Below are 15431 nucleotides of genomic sequence, written 5' to 3' on the forward strand. Positions count from 1 at the left end.
GCAAAGTTTTGTAAGAAATTGTAACAAAATAGTGAGATTGTATGTGTAAACAAACAATACCATCCATTAACACGTTGAGTGCGAAACCAGGTCTATAGACCTTGTGTACGTCTCGCTTACCGTGCGGCTAAGAAAATTATAGTCTTCCTTGTCGTGCGAAAGGCATAACTTCAATTGGGTCCGGTGTAGGAAAGTGATGAATATATATCTATGATGTATTCTTAAAATAGAATCCAATGATGTACCTACCTTAATACCAGGTTTTTAGACCTGGTACCGCACGGAAGTAATAAAATGTCTTCACAATGCGAAACCAGGTCGAAGCACCTTGTACCCTGCGCACCTGGTACCGCACCCCACGCTAGCTTCGTGCAGCCAGTGTTGCCTCGCATTCGTAAGAAACGCACATGTCGACATGGCGTCAAGAGAAACAAACAAAATCAAAACTGCAAATTGATTATAATTTAATTTGCTACACGATTTATTGCTAATTTAAATAATGTATTTCGTGACAAACATTTGAAGTTGTAACTAATATGTTTTCTTTAAATATAGCTTATTTAAGTATTTATGCACGTATGTCTTATTTGTAAAATATTTAGACTAAATTATTAAAACATCTTTTTTTGTTACTTTTTTAAATTTTTATTAAAACTTAATTTAAACTATCGATATTTGTATTTCACATCCCTAGAATACCCACCAGACTTCCCTACTTCAGTGCGGCACAAGGTGCATAAGCCTTGTATTTTGAATATAGCTATAATTTTTATACTAAACAAGTTATTCACGAACGCCTTCAGGTGTATGTCAATAAATGCATTATTATTAATATTCAAAGAAAAAAAACACAATATCTATTAACATGAAGCCAAAAATAAAATTAATATATCTTAAATATTACAAGGTCTTTAAGCCTTGTGCCGCCACAATGTAATTTTTAATACCAGGTTTACTGACCTTGTACCGAAGGAATGGAAAGTATTAGAAAGTTACTGCCGCAGCAAAGGTGTTAAAGGCTCCAGACATCAGTATGGAGCAGAATCAGCGCAATAAAAAAATAGCGCAATATTTTGTTGCAATTTCTTACAAAACTTGCGCACAAAAAGCAAATCTAGTATGAAAATCATCAAACTTCTAATGCTCGTAACTCAGTTCAGACTGAGTTTAGAGGTATACATGTCATAGTAAGTTTGGTTTATTACACTATTTTGTAATCAAAAAACAAAGTTTGGTCGATGGCCGCGCGAAAAAAAAAAGACGCCACTTTCCATACAAAATCTGGCATTGCCATTTGAGTCAGGTCAGATTTAACTATTTAAAGTTACAGTATTCGGCATGTAGTTAGTCTTAGTCACCTTAGTTAACACGACCGCACAGTTAAATTAGTAATTAGTTTCGATTTGCCAGTAACATATACTCGTATTGGTAAGTAATAGTTATTTACAATTTAATGCTTGAAGTAATAGTTACATAGATCTCAGATTGTAAGTAAATTATCCACAGTTATACATTTAAAGTATTAAATGAAGAACGTTAAAGAATAAGTTGTTAGCGTTTTGACTACTAAATAATGATTATTAAATTTTAAAATACATAAATTATCAAAAAGAGTGTTTTCAGGTTATTATGAGTACCTACATCACTACGTGGTTAAGATTTTATTCCCGAGCCTGGCTACTTTACTCATTAAACTTAAAAAAAAAACGAATTACGATCATCTTTGTTAAAATAACACACACGTCAACACGCACACTTATGCCTTTATCAATTGCACTTCAGCGCACATTGTGTAGAGTCTTAAATCCTACCAACCTGACAACATCATTCGACTAAAAAACCCCATAAAAACCAATATTATATTAAACAAGTAACCGTCATCGTCATCATTACAAACCATAAAAAGTGTTTTGATAAATAAAACCTATACAAAGGAGATTACTGAATTAAACAACATTAATCATGTTGAAGCTTAGTTTTTGCTTTGGATCGATTCACGTCCTGTGTATTATGGATATTGTATATTATCTCCAAATTAGCTAAATAGGGAATAATTTTTGGATTGAATGATGAATGACCGATCAAAGAATCAAAAATAAGTTACAAAGTATGAGATACTTGTAAAACTGAAAAACAGCTTTACATAACTTTGAAAAGAAAAACTGATTTTGTATGTTGATTAGTAGAAGTATCCCCCTTCTTCAGTTTCTTACAACTTCTTATCTAGCCTGGATTTAGATCTTGACTACCAATAAAGTAATAACTAAGTAAGCCTCGGTAAACATTCTGATTTGATTCAAAAACCCTTTAAAACAAGTAGAAAATACGAGTTCGAAGTTTCAACATTCTTCACATCTTTCCAAAAATTTGAAAAAACATCGGAGAAAAGTTCACATCCTAAAACACCGGTAATTTTCGAATCAAGGTTATAAAATTTTATCTAAACATGTGTAATGTGAACATGACTATTTAGTTTTATACGTATAGCTTTAGTATTTGCGTCAAATCTCCAAGATTTTTAACGATCTTTTTCAAAAAACTTTACGTCGTCTCTATGTACCTCTTTAGTGACTTTTTATTTCTTTTTTAGCAGTTTTTTTTTTCTTTACAATACTGGTTCTGGTCATAAACAAGATGCGTACCTGCTACACATTCAAATTACTTTGTCACAGAGTCAAAATTATGCGCTGCATCGGTAGAGGCGTGTCATGCCTATTTTTAGAACGAGCTTTCGGCTTAAGGAGAGCCGTTTTTCTTATTTCAATACCTAGAAGTTATTAATATGCCTTGTTTGGGTAAGTTCTTTGGAAATACGTTTAACGGTGACTAGATTTATTTATAAGTAACTACAATATCTTTCGTGGTCCCAGTAAAAACGTTAGATCCCTCGACTCGGAGGTTCTTAGTAGACTTCTGGATTCTTTAATTATAGTTTTGTAGAGTTTTAGTAGCGTTTGCAGATTTAAATCGACATGATTGTGTGAAAAAAAAAATACAATTCCGTGCTTTTGAGTTCAGTCGAATTGAATCATTTATTCTGTTGGTCTAAGTAACAACACCATACAAGAACATAAAGTGATCAAATTCTCCTGTCCAAATCAGTCAAAATTTTTATTCATATACTTTATTAATTATAATAAATGTGTTTACCTTACCACCACTTCGGGACAACATAAGAAGTGGCGGAAGAAACTCAGTCACCTTTCTTCAGTCTGAAAGTTGTTTGAATTTTGAGTTATATTATCTTCTTCAGTTACTTTTTATGCATCTGTAACTCACTACTTACTATTAACAGTTTATTTAGTTTTATTAAGGGCTGATTTTTCAATAGTCGGGTAACTTTTAACTGAAAAATAAGTTTTTCACATTGACAGTTTCAGTATGGAAAATATGTCAAAATGACAAGTTTATTCTTCAGTTAAAAGTTATCTGGACGATTGAAAACTCGGCCCTAAGTTGAATATCCGTAAAAAGCGATTCGCCTTAAAATGTTATACCTGCCTGCCTACTTATGTATTTTATTTCGAGTAACGTGCGAGATGTTTTCGTGCACGATAACGGATCTAGATGAGAAACTCAAAAGCGGCACCGCCCCTTGTTTTACGCGCCGAAAATTTATTTTTATGAATTAAAATCTTGAAAAGAATTATAAAAAACATTATCGATACCAATCTTGATAAATAACTGAGAAATCGGCATTTTGATTAGGGGTTTCAATGACTCTGCCTTTTGAGATGTCCGAGAAAGTTCGAAGATTACAGATAATATCAATGGCGATATTAAACGTTAAAATACAAGCTTTTGCCTGCGGCCTTGCCTATATAAATTTCGGTCTGTCACAGAATATTTTGCGCATTGCGTCCGAAAAAAAAAACACTAACACTACATTCATGGTGACTTTTACATCCCATAACTTGAGCAATGATTGATATTTTTGTCATCCTCTATTTCACCCCCTTCAATTTCTCATATTTCGGGACCTAACGTAGTCCTAGACTTATCCTCTAAGGTCCAATCTCTATATCAAAATTCATTATTTGTCCCATGCTTGGATAGGTAGACAAACAAGCACAAAGTTGTTTTCGTATTTTTAATATTCACTTGCAGTTAGTTAAATTTGACAATAGAAGATAGTAACAGAAGACATAAAAACTTTTCAAACACTTGTAAAGGCTGGATTGCACCATCTTACTTTAACTTTAACAAACGTCAAAAGTCTGTCAAACTCCATACAAAAAACACCGGTTATTGTTAAGTTACGGTTAAAGTAAGCTGGTGCAACTCAAACTCAACCTTAGTTGATAACCTAAATTTTTTAAACTATTCAATGAACGCTAGACTAGTTTTATCAGACATAATAACTGCTGAGTGTATTAAAATCAAATTGAATGTGTCAATTGAAAAAGTAGACGTTACAACACCTGAAAAGTACCACTATGTATGAAAAAATAAATGAATACACTCACCGAATCAAATTCAAATTAATCATTGTCCAAACAACAGTATCGAGTGACTTCAGTGTAGTCATTATTATTTTTTTGCTACAGTGCTGAGAGGAGGTGAGTAACTCGTGTGGGTGTCAAAATTCCTTTGTGCCAGTGCTGTCACACGCCATTTAAAAAAAAGACCAGTTCTGGCGGGAATTTGCAGAGCTGCCAACATAAATAGGAATAGTAGAGCACTTATCCAAATGCATGGAGCTAATTTATTTTTCCATAACCGTCACGATATTAAAATCGCACGGTTTTACTGAATTAAAATAATGCGTTCTTAGAAGTCACAAAACCAGTAACTCTAGTCGCTAAAAATTCTAAAAAAGTAATTAATAAAGTTTCAATTTTTCAACTTCTAAGACTGGAAACATAAAATAACTTTTATCAATTATTAATCTAGCAGGAAGCACGCTTCTACTACTTAAATCATGGATTCCAAATAATAAATCGAACAAATTAAAACATTTAGTGCCACAAACACATTAACATACCGTCAAAATGGCTTGTGGAATTAGTCTAAACAAACACCTGATATGTTGTGGAGTCAGATATTTACAGCTGGAATTAGCATTAATAAAGGAAACATACCATAATGTCGGCGGAACAGTTAGAAGAGCCGTTTTTGGGAACCGGTCGCAGACTTAGACAATTTGGAGGATCATTGTCGGTAGCACACTTATCGTAAAATATTGGGAAAAAAAAACTTTTTTTATGCAGCACAAAACAGGTATTTGGCTGAAATCGTACCTGATGTTAATTGAGATGCAGTCTAGGTTGGTACGTGAAGAGGCCCGAATTATGATGTTCGGGAAAGAAGTGAGTGAATTCCAGCCCCCAGCTGTTCGCATTATAAGTGTTAGCGAAACGCTTAGTGCGAGCTGGTGGAATATTGAAAATATAGGGGTGGTACGAAAATACTACTTTGATCTTCCTTATAATGTAGGTACTTCGAACGGGTTCCCTACGTTTTATCGAAAGTCGTTTCATCGAAGGTCGTTTCATCGAAGCCGTTTCATCGATTGGTCATAATCTCGAACGTACGAAATATCGGATGCCGTATCATCGAATGGTCTCATTATAGAATGGTCGTATCATCGAATATCTTAGCGTCGAAAGGTCGTATATTAAAGAGTTACCTAGTGACTAATAAAAGTTAGTAACTCGCTGAACACTTGTTTAAAGTGACGTTTAATATGGAAATGTCACTTTAAACTACTGTTCAACGAGTGTGTAACTTTTTAATAGTAAGGGAGTTGATCATGACATCGATATAAAAAAATGAGTTTATAAAGTGAAAATAGCTATTGAATAACATAATAGCGTTCGGCCACCAGACCTGGCTATATGATGCACTCACGCCTTTGCCTTAGTTCCTTAGTACAAGCTAAATTTAAAAAAACATCCATACGGCGAAATCCAACTGTGACACGCCGTGTTCTAAATTTAAATAACTTTACCGCTCTTTTACTATTTTGGTGGTTTGAAAACGCATTTTCTTGATACTTAACTTAATACTTAACCACAAGTCATTAAACTTGATAGTTGGATATTTTAAGTTACGGAAAAAAAGCTGGGTTTAAACTAACTTAGGCTGAGTTGGACCACCTAACTTTGACCGTATCTATGACGATAACCGGAGTTTGACAGATTTTTGAAGTTTGTCACAGTTAAAGTAAGATTGTGCAAGTCAGCCTAACGTCACCTCCCATGTTGCCATATTTGATACTTAATAAACAACCTTTCGACACTAAGACATTCGATGATTCGACCATTCGATAATGTGACCATTCGATGATACGGCATTCGATATTTCGTACGTTCGAGATTATGCCCAATCGATGAAACGGCTTCGATGAAACGGCCTTCGATGAAACGACTTTCGATAAAACGTAGGGAACCCACTTCGAACTCCCTTAATCTTTGGATAAAATTTGGCATTAGTTACACTACATGCTTCTTCTTCTTAGGTTATGTAGATTCGTTGAAAGACTAGATCAGATGTTTATTGTAATATAGCTGTGCCCGCGACTTCGTACGCGTGAAAACCCGTTTTCGCAACATTTTTCATTATTGCTCTGCTCCTATTAATCGCACCGTGATGTTGTATAGCCTATAGCCTTCCTCGATAAATGGGCTATCTAACACTGAAAGAATTTTTCAAATCGGACCAGTAGTTCCTGAGATTGGCGCGTTCAAGTAAACAAACTCTTCAGCTTTATAATATTAGTATAGATCAGAACCTGAGGCATGGAATCATCAGTCTTATCTGATCTTCCGCTGGATGATTATATCGAGTCAATATTATGAACCATGACCATACTGCAGTCACCAAAAAGGACGCAGTAAAAGTTGCCTACATGTTTGTGAAGCGTGTCCTTGCTTTTTGCCCAGTCTTATAACGAAATGAATTGAATTAAAATCTGAATAAACCCTTTTTATTCAATCCACTGTCTTGTTGACAATCAATCAGAAAACTGAGCAGTTTTTTATTTGTTTCTCCACTATAATATGTATTATCGAGGTTCAACAAGATTCGAGTAAAGTCATAAAATTTATTTAATTATTCTTCATTTTATGCCTCTTCCAAAACATTTCGAAACCTTTAAATGCCTCTTGCCGCCAGGCATAGTAATATCTTCATTTGCCGAATGTCACCTTTGGTTGCAGCTTCAAATTTTAGTGAAGCGACAAATTTTAGTGAGTAAAAAACTTATTCACAAACATTACACACACACACATTACGCACACTAACCTTAATTTAAGTAAGTGAATTCAAATGTATCTAGGCTAAGTTTTATTAAGTAATAAATTTATTCTTATATTCTTATTCTTATTCTTATTCTTATTACTATGAGAACAATGAGGTCTCACAGTGCGTGTGGACGCACAGGGTGACAAACAAACCAATCACAGACAGAGAATTCAACGCTGTGCGTTCGATTTGCTGCTTCACTTATGCAAGCATCGGGCATTAATGTATTTCATACTTAGGTTGGGTCGCACCATCTTACTTTAACTTTAACAAACGTCAAATAAATATCTGTCAAACTCCATAAAACGCCGGTTATCGTTAAAGTTACGGTTAAAATAAGTTGGTTCAACTTAGCCTAAAAAGCCGTATAAACCATTTACATCGCAAGTGGTATCTAAAAATAGATTTGACATAACTCGAGCCTGCTTTAAATCAGCATAGAGGTCATAAAACTGTTTGCTCTACGACTCTGTATTTCCAATGATTGTCGCATCATTTGAACGAAGCCAAACACCATGAAGCACATTAACAGTTCACTTGTTCAAATATAACATGTATTTGCTAATGACGTCATCGAACTTGGCGAATAACTGGTAGTCTGAAAAAGACGCGGCTTTTATGCAAGCGAGCTTTCGGTAATGATGACGAGTAAAAAACACGAAAAGTGCGACAAAACGGGACTATTCCCACCTCTCGTTCCCACCGCTGCAACTCCCGTTGGGTTGGCACCCGGGGCGATTTTAGAGTGATTCAAGAGGAAGGTTTTTTTTTTTTTTTTGTATAATATTGAACCTGTGCGAAGCAGGGGTCGCTAGTAACGAATATAATCTTATTCTTACACAGTACTTACCTATATAATTACAAGAAGACTAAAATCAAACACCTCTATACATAATAAAATACAATAATAATTTGGCTCTATTTTACACATCTAAATTTACTTCCATAAGAATTTCAACTCGCTACAAGTCAAGCCACGGCCCAAAATTCCACTACAAGCAGAAGCGGAGGCGTAAACAGACCTCGGACACCGCGAGCCTTGGAGGCTTCCGTTTGATACGTTTTCATTGAAACATATTGAATTCACATTTTTTGCTAACTGAGCTACTGGTTTGATTTGATAGCTATTATGTTGTTTTATTGGTTCGGATGCAATTTGGGATTGGAATAAGTTATTAAAAATAACATTTAAGCAATGTTGGTGGTTAGATGGATGGACACGTCAAGATTTAAATACTGAGGCACTTTATTTTATTGCTTACGGAACTATTCCCACCTCTCGTTCCCACCGCCGCAACTCCTGTGTAGCCAGGATCTACAGCTTGACCGCCAATAAAAACCCAACCAGTGAAGGTCAATTAGTTTATTTTGTTGTTTGCAATAGCTGAGATGATCTAGTTGTCGTCACCTATTATCAATCTGCTACAAGATTCTTCAATCTATTTTCAACCTGACTCAAAAGAAAATTCGAAGTTTCGTTCTTATACGACACGATTTCCATTGGGTTTCTATAAAACGTTAATAGAAAAGACTAGATTTACCTGATCTGATGATACCTGTAGAGATGAGTCCTTAATGTTGCAGGAACTTTGATAATATTATCATAAGTAGTTGTAATATGAGGCATTTAAGGTTTTTCAATTCTACCTAAAAACAAAAAAAAAAACATTTTGCTAGTCGTGAAAACGTAACCGCCAGTAAAATAAGCCTAAAAATTCAGAGCGTTTGTCCGATTGAAATAGTTTTCGCAGTAGACCCAGCAAACAGCGTACCGGAGACAATACATATTGTCTAAACCAGTATTGAAGGTCAATGTGAAGAATGCCTGCCGTAGGTTGAACATCTTTCATCGCCCCAGATAGTATCGGCCCACGAGCCAACTAATTTGAATTTAATAAGTGCAATCAAGGTTGAAAGACCTGCCTTCCTGATTGTCGGAATTCCGATTTAGATTGCAAGGAAATGTGCATTTTGTTGGAAATACAATAAACTTTAATAAAGGCGATTAGTCATAAAACTTGTCTACACGTTGCTTGGTTATGATTAAAATGATTCCGTGCTTAAGATTTACACGTTAAAACTATTATTTAATTAGACCTATAGAAACCTAAATATATTAACTCTCGTTGGATTACTTACAATCGAAATTGATAATGCCAACATTAAGATTAATTATGTAGCACTACATTCAGTAAATACCGTGCAATTTAGAGACAGGACAATAGGACTTCCATATGACCGCTACTGGAAGTCGGGTCCGTGGCCGAGTCCCCCAGTTTTCGACGCACCCGTGGTCGACGCCCCCGGTCAGTTAAATTCGATTTGAAGCAATTTTTAATCAAATGTACAGTCAGGCACAAAAATGTTTATAAACGAATAAATATTTATTAGGCCAGTAGAATTAAACACAAAAATGAATCTAATGAAATGAAAATAATTCCTACAGAAGTTTTTTGTTTCTTACTACTGCTGGTTTTGGGTTAAAATTTTGCTCCCAGATTGCATAAATAGCGTCAAACATGCATAGTTTAGTATAATAATTAGCTTGTGACACTTTTTTTTGTTGACTATACTTAGTGCAAAAGCCGAAAAAAATATGATATTAAATTTATTTAAATCGGGGGCGTCCACCACGGGTGCGTCAAATACTGGGGGACTCGGCCACGGACCCGAGAATTCTGTCAATTTTGAAATTCGCATGACAAAAATAATTTTAAATCAAGTTTTTCAGTTGATGTTGCAGTGCCCAGTTGTTGCAATTAATCATCAAAATAGCCTGAGCTTTGATTATTGCGTAACATTGCAAGTTATGTAATTGTTGAAGCTGGCAATAAATCAGCAGCACTTATAGAAGCTTGTAATGGTCACCGTAATAGTGGTTCTCAACAGACAATTGACCGGCTTACACTCATCAATTAAGCTGGACAGTTCAAAGCACTAAAGTTTTCAAGTAGGATCTAGTTACTAATGCTTTGGCACAAGTGTTACAGAATCGTATTTCTTCTAAGAAGTTAGTGTTTTTCTAAAAAATACACTTCAACGTTTACAGATTTTCTTTCAGGAAATAAATCAGGTTTATGACAGTAATGTATTTTGTATAATCAGTACAAATAGTTAACTTTTCTGGTTTTTCCAATGGTTATCGCAATAGGTTAAACGATAAAGACAACGTTTATCGCGTGCTTACCTAGGTGCATGACCGATAATGCCAACAGCACTAATACGTCTGTATTATTAATGATTCAAAACCTAACCTCACTTCTGTTTCTCAATTCGCAAAGAAAACCGCAGTCCAAAATCGCAAACTGATTGATATGATCATTAAACCAAGTCAAGACTAAACGCCAGCTAAACTCGATCTTAAATCGCCGATTACATCTGTAGACTTCGCAATCGCATCCGATTAACATATTAAGAGACTTAATCGTCATTTCAGTCCAGGCTGAGGCTTTCGAAACCGTTGACCACAAAAGGAACTACTGCCAGGTCAATGTCGATACGAAAACCGCTTGTGTGCGTTCAGTGTAGTCATCCGAAGCCTTTTTAGGTCTGCCACACAAACGCAGATTCATATCGTTAGCCCCCACGCGGAGACTTAATGGGTGCCGCAGGGTAGCGTTATTGGACCACTTTTATTGATATTGCATCATTTTATTTAGACATTAACGTTAATTGTGCATAAGTATTCTATAATTTTCTTAAAGAAAACAGTTTTCAAATTAGACATTCATAAGAATGAATGAAGAATTCGATCTCCTTCTGAGATTATCAAGCTTTTTACTGCTTCGATATGTAAAGAATTAACATGACTTTTATTACACAATAGCAATTAAATAACCCTTCATTGGTTGGTCATAAAAATACCCAGGTTTCTACCAAAGGAAAACTTTTTGGTAAATACATAATAATGATGAGGATAGGTCTGCCTCTGCGGAATATTGACCTTCACATTTTAAGTAAATAGTCAAGTCAAAAATTTATTTAAAGCCATTTTCCGGCTTAAATAATTTTAAAAATTAAAAAGAACGAATTGCTTACGAACTGTTTATAAGCTGTCTATGTATTATAGTAGGAGAAACAAAAGTTCAAATGCAAAATTACATGAACACATTTGGCAATTGGCTACAATCAACTTGAATCACTTACGGGCATAGCTTATGCCACCTTATGATTATGTCAAAACGTCACGGACGCATACGCATAATTGGGGTCCGGTCACGGTTTAGTTACATATTGAATCATGGTGTTCTTATGTAATAAACAAGTAAAGACACAGGGTTTATTAACCTTTGTTGTAGACCACTTTCAAAATTTCTATAAGGTGACCGTTGAGATTGAGAATCATTTTAAGTTAATTGTAGGGATAAACAAGCCAAGGTGTGAGTCGAACTTTTGCATTGAGTGTTCGGCGTTCGGTGAACGATGTCAATCATCTGCCACATCTTTTCCTTCCAATTTTCATAACTTCCTTCATATTATTTCCAAATGATACACGCAAGACAATGGTAATGATGCACAGTCGACAGACAGAGTATCATTTTTACTGCAATAAGCGAACATTCGACAATGCCCTAATCACCTAAGGCTCCACACTGTATAGCTTGGTGTGCCAGCGTCTGATATGAATTCTGTGTACAACCTAACCCACATAAAACCTCATAAATTCATACTACGAGTAATCGTAACAAAATTTAATAATGGTGCAAATTCATGTGAGTTATTATCTAATAGCTATCAATCATCTTAACAAACCCTTTGACATAATGTAATTATTTTGTTGACACTTGTTTTACAAATAATAGCTGTCTAAAGACATCAAAACACGCTCTTCAGATCTGTCTTGGTTTTTTATCTCACCACAAATAAGGGGCAGACTACACTACGCCGTTGCACTTTGTACGAGAAGCAACACGAATTCCTATTCCAAACCCACTTTCAGAGCCATATTTTTTTCTTGAAATACCTATTGCTACTTTTAAACTAATTGTTGTCTGATTAGTAATTAAACTTCTATAATTAGAGGAAGCCGGAAGGAGGAGAACCAGGAAACCCGTATATTACATACCGTACATCATTGATTGAGTTGATTTTATAGGAAATATTCCTCTCCTTAGCTTTAGTTGCCCCACCTTATCTTTAACTGTAACTGGTGTTTTTGTATGGAGTTTGACAGACTTTTGACGTTTGTTAAAGTTAAAGGAAGATTGTGCTCCCAGCCTTATTTTTACGTTAGCTGTGCCCTTCTCTAGGTACCTACCTACTTGTTGTTTACTGTAATTGCTTTTTTTTTTGTGTAGAGTATGGAAATACATAGCTTGTCTGTCAAAAGAGTCACTGTAGTGTGGTTTGAGCTTTAAATTCTGTTGTTTTTTGTTTTACGCGTTGGGATCTCGTGTTTAGTTGTATTTAAGCAGTGTTGAGTTCTAATAATCGTGTATTTTTTGTGAAGCATTCACTCAACTGTTGCTTCTATGTCGGGTTATAAAGCAACTTGTTATGGTTGCCAAATTGAATTTGTGATAGATCAAAGGCCTGTCTGACTGAATGCATGTCTTTATTTGATTACGATCTAGATGCTAATCAGGTGGTATGAAATGTCAGAGCTTAGTTTACTTTATGCTGGTAGCTAGGTTCTAAAGTTAGTCTACTGTGATTGTCTAACTTGACAAATTGAAAGACTGGGTGCTAAAAAAATTGCCTTGATCTTCAGTATCCTTCAGATATCAGTATGGGATTGGGAAGTAACGAAAAATGATGTAGAGACGAATATTATCCTGCTGATTCAGTAAAATTATGAAACCTTAGAAATAGAGGTCAACTATGTATAATAGTGACTCAATTACATAATTCCTTTTTCTCAGCACTAAGTAAGAACATTTCTAGGAGGACTAGCTAGAACTACGTCGAGCGAAGACGAAGCAGTGATTGGTTAAGAACACGTTATAAAAATCAACTTTAAATTTTGTTTCGTTCTTCAGTATTCTTCAGACTTCAGTATGGGGAGTTACGAAAAATGTTGTAAAGACGAATATTATCCTGCTGATTCAGTAAAATTATAAAACCTTAGAAATAGAGGTCAATACCTAACAGTGAATGAGTTACATAATGTTTCTCAGCAATAAGTAAGAACATTTCTATTTAACACTAGCTAGAAAGAAACAGTGAACACGTATGTTGGGACTTATTTAAGAGCTTTATAAAAAGCAAATTTTCTGAGAGTAAACGAATTGAGCTTAAAAACCAGAACTTTACTAAATCACTCTACAATCGCAGCTAATCTTTAAAAACCAATAAAACCTTAATAGTTCAATTAATCGCTCTTCAACAGCTACTAGTGATTGCATCAATAATCTAATTGATTCATCAGGTTTCATCGATTTGCTTTCGATTTCCGAAGTGAATCGATTCCAGGGTTATCATGAATGGTGTTAAAAGCCGAATAAACGTTAATTTATCGATTGATGGAGGTCAGAATCATCACGAGAGATGTCTATTTGGGTATCGGAAATCATCGTAACTGATTTTCATGTTGGTTAAGATTATGTAACATTGGATTAGGTTGAGAATTTGTTGGTTTTATGCAACGTTATTCGCAAGTTTTTTGATACTTTTTGTTGTTAGGTACGTGCAAATTGATTTGTTTCTAATGGATCAATCAAATATTGTAAAACTGACTACGTTTAGGGATATTTGTTTGAATAACCATCTCATTATAATTTAGTTAGGACTGCTCGTATTTATAAACAAATTGATTACTTGGAAGAGAGATTAAAGTTTTCAGGAAATTAGTAGGTATAGAGTTGAAATTATTTACTAGATTATTTGAGAATTTAGTAACTCGTGCAATGTACTTGAAAGTTCTAACTTGATTAAAGGTTTTAATACTGAAAATTAGTAACAGGTTAACATAAATAACATAAATTAAGGCCTAGATGACCAACCGAATCTTACGAACTCGTAATATAGAATATTTAGTTCCATTTTTTGTAAGTATTGTCAATAAATATCGTAAGAATCAAATAAACCAGCGGAATTGATACCAGACCGTATGGAAGGAATTAGTAAGTATGTTATTAATTTATTAAATTAAACGGTTATCTTTAAGACATTATAAAGGTTTACTTTGTACTTTAAGAACAATCACTTTTTTAAAATGATTATTTTATACAGTAGGTTGTTGTATCTGCATTACTATCTAGTTTATAATGATTAAGTATTTAATTAATAATGTAGGTACTTAACTTTTTATTCAAACCATAATACAAAGCATGTGCCATAGTGTTGTCAACAAATCGGTATCAACTACCTACATCGATAAGAAAACAAAAGTCACAAATAAGGCAGTTAGTTGATTATTAGGTACAAGCGACAAAAGGTATCTCTTTATACACCAACTCCACCAACCAACTCTTTGTAAGCCTTCTTTCGTTCAATTTTAGATGAATTATGTAAAAATTGAGCTTAAAACAAATGTAAACCCAGCTAATGTCCATATTATCTCTCATTACGATTCGCTGTACATGGTTTTGAATCGAATAAGAGACAATATTTTATCGGAAACCATTTAATTTAGGGCTTTTAGGGCATAGTGAAACCAAATTAATTTCGACATGACCAAACAACATAAACATGCTCAATTGATATAGTGTTGGAGACCAAACTCAACTAATCCTGAATCTTTAACTTAGTATAGCTTTCAGAATTCTTTCAAAACTCGCTGATAATGTCACTTCTGGATTTTTTTGTGTTTTAGTCATGTCGAAATATATCGATACGCCCAGTGGTGTCAATCATCGACTCACCAAATCGTTTGACGTGTACGTCCCTATTGAAGGAAACCGATTTCGTCTCTTTTTCCTTCGGTTCGGTATCGTTTCTGGTTTCGTTTTTTTCTACCTTATCGCCATCTTCGTTGTCTGACTTGATACCAGTTTCAGACATTGGGTATCTGAGGTACCCGGTTTTTGGTACCTCTAATTTAGTTTGGTTACTGTCAACTGGGCAGTTTTCGTTTCGGTACCATGGGTATTTTTTATCTGGAAACATTATACTCCTAAATAACTCCTATATAGTTAGATTAAAATTGTTAGTTAGTCCTAAATTGATTTATCTATGAGTAAATTTTGATTGTTACATCTTTTGAACATTTTAATTGAGAAAAACGCGATGTAACTACTGTTTATTAC

At 34.6% G+C, this 15431-nt stretch overlaps 1 protein-coding gene across 1 annotated transcript in view; it reads right to left on the reverse strand.

The window, feature by feature from the left end:
• The window catches only part of LOC135083012 (uncharacterized), an 89034-nt gene that overhangs the window by 21539 nt on the left and 52064 nt on the right, over positions 1–15431 (reverse strand). Inside the window, exon 3 of the mRNA XM_063977775.1 lies at positions 15048–15281. Coding sequence (XP_063833845.1) covers positions 15048–15186 — 139 coding nt within the window. The 5' untranslated portion in view covers positions 15187–15281. The remainder of the gene's footprint in view (positions 1–15047; positions 15282–15431) is intronic.

Source organism: Ostrinia nubilalis, chromosome 22 (assembly GCF_963855985.1).
Source record: "Ostrinia nubilalis chromosome 22, ilOstNubi1.1, whole genome shotgun sequence".
Lineage (NCBI taxonomy): Eukaryota > Metazoa > Arthropoda > Insecta > Lepidoptera > Crambidae > Ostrinia > Ostrinia nubilalis.